Source organism: Chelon labrosus, assembly GCF_963514085.1.
Source record: "Chelon labrosus genome assembly, chromosome: 13".
Lineage (NCBI taxonomy): Eukaryota > Metazoa > Chordata > Actinopteri > Mugiliformes > Mugilidae > Chelon > Chelon labrosus.
The window spans coordinates 18,129,531-18,136,626 of NC_140346.1; the positions used below are offsets into that span (position 1 = coordinate 18,129,531).

General features: G+C 41.6%; 1 protein-coding gene across 1 annotated transcript; it reads right to left on the reverse strand.

Moving 5' to 3' along the window:
* Positions 1-380: 380 nt before the first annotated feature.
* Positions 381-6,831, reverse strand: cUnh19orf47 (chromosome Un C19orf47 homolog; the record flags this gene model as incomplete). Its single annotated transcript, XM_084558184.1, has 8 exons — positions 381-2,516; positions 2,599-2,672; positions 3,818-3,967; positions 4,071-4,196; positions 4,714-4,795; positions 4,934-5,048; positions 5,156-5,243; positions 6,813-6,831. The coding sequence occupies 8 exons, from the start codon at positions 6,829-6,831 to the stop codon at positions 1,893-1,895; spliced, it is 1,278 nt and encodes a 425-aa protein (XP_084414310.1). The 3' UTR covers positions 381-1,892.
* Between the last annotated feature and the right edge of the window lie 265 nt (positions 6,832-7,096).

Genomic DNA, 7,096 nt, shown 5'->3' on the forward strand with positions numbered 1-7,096 from the left:
AACCACTATCTTTATTGCTTCAGTACATTAATGAATGTTTCAGGTGGTTTATCTTATTCCAACTATCTTACAACATTCAGATGAGAGGAAAAAATTCTGGGTTTGAACCAGCTGGGGCCTTTATGTGCAGTTTGTATGTTCCCAAATGTTTTCAAGAGGTTCCTCTTGCTCTATGGAAGCTGGATAGGCTCCAAACCCCCCCCCCACCCCCCCCCCCCCCCCCAAACAACCATCTACAGGATAAGTGACAGGTAATGGATGGCAGTAAGTTTCATTTATAGTACATGCAGACTAAACCAGGTTGAGATTTTAGCAGCACTGACAGGGATACAATAGTTAACGTAACATTTTCTTGAACATTTTTCTCATTTAAGATGTTAACGTCAGTATAATTGAAAAGGAGTTCTGGTAAATGTCATTATGCAGCAGCAATGTCACCGTGAGTTCAATAGGTTTATTGATAAATGATTTGCTTAATGCTCTCTGTGGACAGGAATATCGATCGTGCTGTCATGTTCATACTTGAAAAACCTGCAAAGTACGGTATGTGCCACGGACATGGATTATAATGGCTCCCTTATAGAAAAAAAATAAAATAAATAAATAACAAGCTTAGACGTTTAGATTCTTTTTCCTCATTTAATTCTTTTCCAAGAAATTTTCTTTTTCCTTTAACGTCTTTCAGGTCACAGAAGTGTGTGGTTTGTGTGTTGCTCTTCTTTTATCTTAATAAAAAAAATCTTTAAATGTGATTTTGAACATTTTTAAAATATTTACAGTGTAACAAAGTACAAGTGTGGAGTCCGATAGACCAAAATAGTATACAGGAGTTGAATGACACATACCGGGTAGGGTGAGCTACCTACTGAAGCTGCAGCACAGCACTGGCTCCTCGACACCAGGCCTGATGGCATCTCTGAGGTTCTTTACTTGGATACAAGATACGAGAATGTCCACATAGAAAAATATGCAGCAGTTCTGTGCAGTGTGAAATCAATTCTAACAAATCTATACATTGCATTTATTTTTAAAATAAACAATATTCTACTGATCCGGCCTTCAAGTAGGTGGTTGTAGAAACTTGATAGAAAAGTTGCAGATGCGCAGTAGAAGAAGGAGAAGAAGAAGAAGAGGAGGAGGTGCGGTGCTTTTTCTTAATTCAAGTGTTCAACGAGGTTGTTTTGTGTAACCATTTGGATTTTTCTTCACACGTCAGCGTCAAAGTTTAGAAGCCTGCCACCAACACTTTTACACATTTTTACTACTTCCAAAACAAGATACAAGAGGTAATTTTCAGGCAAAGTTAACAAGAATGAAAAGATTTAATTTCCACTTTATGGCTAGTCCTATGACTGGTGTACTGGGTATTACATTTTTGGGTGAAAAAACTGTACATTTTACTTTAAGATTTCTTTTTAGGCATATTTAACTTCCAGGCAAATATTAATAATCACATAAATTATTCTGGAGGAGCTTGAAGGCTCGGGTGTATTCATTCAGGGGGAATCTATGAAAAGGGACGTTTACGCAGCAGCATCCTTATCGGTGGAGTTACGAGGTTAAACCAAAACGTTGTGGCAGCTCGGCTGACGTCATGCTCATGCATTAAGCTCACTAAAAGACAAACGGCAGATATGATCGAGTCATGATAAACAGCGTGTGGTTGAGCAAAACAATACACGGCGTGTCGTTATATTAAAAGCTTGGACAATAAACAAAAAGGTGATTTTTCAATGGCGGCACGATTAAAAGTTTTAATCGCTGAAACGCGCCAGTTAATACTAATAATAATCTGCGGTCGTGCATGAGGCAAAAGAAAAGAAAAAAGGTGGCGATAAAAATTCTATAAAGGTCATACAGAAGGAGTCTGACTCTTTTTTTTGGGGAGTGTGTTAGGTCCTCTTGCTGCCCAGTCTCTTAAAAACACTGATAGCCTGAACGTCCATCTGGGCTCCTGCAGACTCTCCTCCTCCTCCTGCTCCTGCTCCTGCTCCTGCTCCTGCTCCTCCTCCTCCTCCTCCTCCTCCTCCTGCTGCTGCTATTGCTATTGCTCCTGCTGCTGCTCCCCTGACTCCGGTGCTGCTGCTGACCTTAGAGTTTGCTACAGCGAGTCTCTCCTGGACTTTGGGTCTGGTGCTGGTCACTCTGTTGTCCTGTGTGTCAGCCGCTGTAGCCGACACAGCAGCGTTCGAGTGTGTGGCAGGAAGTTTGCCCAGTCTCTGAAGAACACTAATCTTGGCAGGGGGGAGGCCGTTTGGAGAGGGTGACGAGGAGGTGGGAGGATCAGGGGGAGGTAGCTGGAATTTACCTCCTAGGCGCCGCAGCGTGGTCGGGGCTGCTTTTGTGACCTGCTCTTTCTTCCGTGATGGAGAGGGTCTCTTGAGGACACCGGCATACTGGAGGACAGAACCCTCTCCATCACTGTCCTCTTCATCCATGTCTGCAGCCATGGTTCCCGCCTTTGGTCTATCTTCGCCTCCATTCCCTCCGTCAAGGCGACTGAACACGCCGGTGGGCTGCCAAAACAAAAGCCTTATAAGCTCCGTACTCTTTTTTATTAAACACATTAAGCTTTTAAGATATACTGACAGGCCTCACCTTGTTATTACTTGTAGTTGTGTCTGCCTTTGATTCAGCTCCAAGTCTCGCAAACACAGAAGTGCGTTTCAAACCTTTTTAAGAGGAAGAGAAACAAACAAAACATTTAACACAGATATTAATGAGTGACTGTGACTGGTTTGATTCTTGTTTTAATTAATCATTAGCAAAGTTAAAAAGAAAGGAGCTCCACATTAACCTGATTAACATAGAAGATGAAGAGGCAGTTGCGCAGATTGTCAGGCTGGTATGTTTTTTTTAGCACCTATTGAACATGTATTGATATACACACATGCAGCAAAGAAATATTAATATAATATAGTAAATCTAAGAGCATACAGATTTTATTCCTTGTTCCTTATATATCTCAGTTTTGTGTCTTTTTATTTATAAGTTAAAGCCACGAACACATGTTAAATATAAACAACTTAAGGCCTTAAAATCTACCCAAAGGGAGACACCCAAGCTCAACCCCCAACACGACACATCCTGTAGGTTAACTACTTGTTTGCTCCTCAGTAAACATTTTTAGTTCCATTTTTGGAAATGAATATGGGCAAGATGTGGGCAGCAGTGTCATCTCACAGCGACAAGGTTATGGTTTCAAACATTAAAAGAAAGCCATGTCAGGTTGACTGGTGATTCTGAATTGGCCGTAGATGTGAGTGGGAACGGTTGTTTGGCTGGCGACATGTACAGGGTGGAGCCAAACTCTCACTAATTGCCAGTTAGGATAGGATCCAGGGTCTGTTGTTATAACTTCAGTAAATAATTACGTGATATGCTGCAAATACCAGTTATTATATTTATGTATGATTAATTTGAACCAGTTTAGTCAACCTAATGATTTGTTTGAAGACTAAGTATAATTTCAGTCCGATGATTTTCTTTGGTTGATTACAGCCCTAGAGCAAACGATTTAAAGTAAAAGGACAGATACCATCTTTCAGTTCAGAGACAAACTCATGCTGGGGAGGAAGGATTAAAGACTTTTACAGACAGGTAAATTCTGGCTGACGTAGGACAAAGGAAAAAAACAAGCAGAGTTTGACAGAGGGAATGATTGTTGTATTAGTGAAGTTAGTAAGTATGAGTAAAGACAAGGGTCTGAATTACAAAAGCACAGTAGGTGAAGGTCAAACAAGCTCTGTTGATCAGCGGCATTGAGTAACAGCATTAGGTGAGTGAGCCGTCGGCGAGGCCACTGGGTCCGGCCTACCTTTCTTGGCCTGCTGGGCCAGGATTCGGCGTGTACGAGGCGTGGTGCCCTTGGGCATGTTGATGATGTACTTGCCTTCCATCTCAGCTGTCACACGCCGGCACTTCACTGGTGGCAAACCGTTCCCCTCGTCGGCTGGCTCACTTGCGACTGACAAACAAAGCGGTGGGTACGCGAGGATTAAACAGAGGTAAAAAGGCGGCACTCGGGGCTCAGGAGGTAGAGGAAATGAGGGCTGACGGAGTGAATCTACCTGCTTTGTTACTCTTGTTCGCTTGCATGTTGGACACTGTGACGGAGAGCCGGTTGTCAGGTCGACGGACTGGAGCGGCCGGTGGGGAGTCATGGCTCAAAGCGTTGGCAATCATGCGAGTGGCAGCTGAGGAAAAGAAAGCCACATTTAAACAGCTGTGAATGAGCTTGTTTCCTATTAATCAATGCTGTTTGTTTTGCAGCCTGCTTTTCAAAGGTAGACTTTGACTATGGATTTATATGGATTAGAGCTCATCAGACTTTAAATAGACGTCGAAATGTATCTGATGAACAAAGCTGTTCCCGACTATCTAGAGTAAAACTACTTTGGAAGCAGCAGCAAGACAGTACAAATGAGTAACATGGTTTATTAATGAGGTAAATCAATTTAGTGCACTCATTGCACTAAGAATAATGTGTTAGATAAAGTATTGTTATATATTAATATCAGCTGTTTGTCTCATCCCCATGGCTGACATCAAAACTGGATCAAAACACAATCAAAAAAGCCATGGGAATGTCATTTGTTTTGTAAAGACTTTTGTTCTGGACGTAACAGCTGCTGCTGCTGCTGCTGCTGCTGCTGCTGCTGCTGTCACCCTTTGGTTTAACTTTACCTAGAAAAACATAATACAGCTACTTACGAGTATTCGCAGTTCTTCTGAGCTCAGCCTGAACGCTGGTCTGTCCTGAGGAGATGGCTTCTGTTGCCATTTTGCACATGTCCTGCAGATGCAAATGTCAGGAATTATTAGAAACTTGCTGCGTACAATAAAGCCGTCTTCTATACGGGTTTAGGTTGTTACGTACGTAGTGAATCATTTCCATTGTTTTATAATTTCAAAACGTCCAGTTGGGCCTCACCTGCCTGTAGACCTGCTTGGCGTGTTTAAGGATTGCAATGATATCGCCAATGACAGTAATGCCGAGGTCCATCATGATGTCTTTACTGAGGTCCATCAGCATGTTCTTCTGAATTCTGCAGCGGCACAAACAACGACAAAAAAAAAAAAGGTGAGGGAGATGAAAAAGTGAAAATGTGCAAGTGAACTATTACAGGTGTGTGAAACAGGGGCTGTAGGTTACCTGTTGTCCACGAAGGAAACTGCATATGTGACAGCGAGACCGGCTGGGATCCCTGCATCTTTAAAAAACTGAATCCACTCTGAAGTGGCTTCAGATATAAAAAAAAAAAGGAGAATAATTTTATCAAGACATAATTTTAATAATAGTAAATAAATAGGTAACAAAGACAGGCTTATGTTGTTCTGTTTTCTGATTATTCTGAGCTTTCTTTTTGCTGTGAATGAGTCTCCATGCCTAGTAGCAACATCATCTTGAATGTGCACCTCAACCACTTTTCAAACTTTTATTTACAACACAGTTTCCATAACTAGCAAGTGAGAAAGGGAAATAAAAAAAGCGCAGAATAAATAAATCTCCTTGAAAACATAATAACACAGCCCAAGCCAGTATTATCATAGGAACTGTGTGTGTGTGTATAGAAATGTGGCAGGCTATTTGCTGTGTAATTTTCACTTTACGGCTCTGTTTGGATTAAGATAACAGAAGTACTGTGGTGGTTATTATTTACTTGGTCTGTGATTTTAAAACTACTAATAAAGCCAAACATCTGTTCAGTTTGCTTGTTTAGCTTTCACCATCCCTTACAATTTTTGGAGACACTCCCCCCCGCTTGCTGCAGTCCATCAGGACCAAAACCTCATTCCACAAAAACAGTTTCTTCCCATCTGCGACAGGACCCAACAATCTGTGTCTACACATCACATTAAAGCACTAGTTCTGGCTTGTACATTTTGTACGTGCCCTACTGTGAACACTGTGCACAATCTGTACAGTTCCTCTGCTATTATTTTTATTATTAGCTGAAGTTTCGCTTCATTTAGCCTGTTCCAAGTGGACTAAATGCAGATGATGATCGTTGCCAGTAGTAACTGTACTACTGTGGGAGAGAGAGGCCTGACACATACCAGCAGTGGGAGACGTAAAGCTGAACAGACAGCAGTATGCTGAGGTCTAACACATGCTGACCACGGCCAGCTGGAGGTTATTTATAACGCTAATCATGAAACGTCTTATGGCTGGAGAAACAGATACAGGGTGAAGGGGGCACAACAGCTGCCAGAACAATAGCTCATCCAACACACTGTGTCAAACTGAGACGAAATTCACACGATGGCTAAACTCTCATTTGACACTTTAGGCGTCTAAACCGGTCAGAGCCACAAATGATAGCGCGAGGGAGAGTTTTAAAATATACTGTATCATTATAAAGTTAGATTCATTAAATACTTTCATTGAAGCGTGAAAATCTGATTTACAAATTTTACATTATTCAGTGCCGGTCAGCTAACGTTAGCACAAGACGACGAAGTATCTAACTTAACCCATTTACAGAAACATTTAACCACAATCTCAGTGGACACTCCTCTCCCATGGTATTTTTAAATCAAAACGTGAAAGCACACATTACACATAGCACTGTGAGCCATCTAACAGAACCGGTTGTGTTAGCATTCGGTGTTAGCATTGCCCTGGCGGTATCTACAGCCGTGAATTAAGAAACGCTTTCACTCATCTGCGGCTCCCAACTCTGAACAGAAACGGCTGTAAAAACTCAAGACACAGTGTTCAGAAGTGTTTATGTCTAACACAGAACCACAGAGATATTTTAAATGCTACCGAGCGTTAATGTTGGCTAGCCGGGCCTTTATGCTCTCACCTGTTGTCACGGACGCCATGTTTACAATGAACGTGTGTTGACGTCAGCTGCATCCGTTTTTTTCTTCTTCTTCTTCGTTGGATTTTTACCGGTACATTACATCTCGAGTGTTACACCGCCACTGCCACCTCCTGGAGTTAGTTCACCCGTACACTACCCTGTACGTAAGATTTTCTTTATGAATTATATTATTTATTATTAGAGTTGAGACTAACTTTAATTTAATTTGACTTAATGTAAAAGACAAACACATTAAATAAATAAAATCATGGACGTACCCGTAC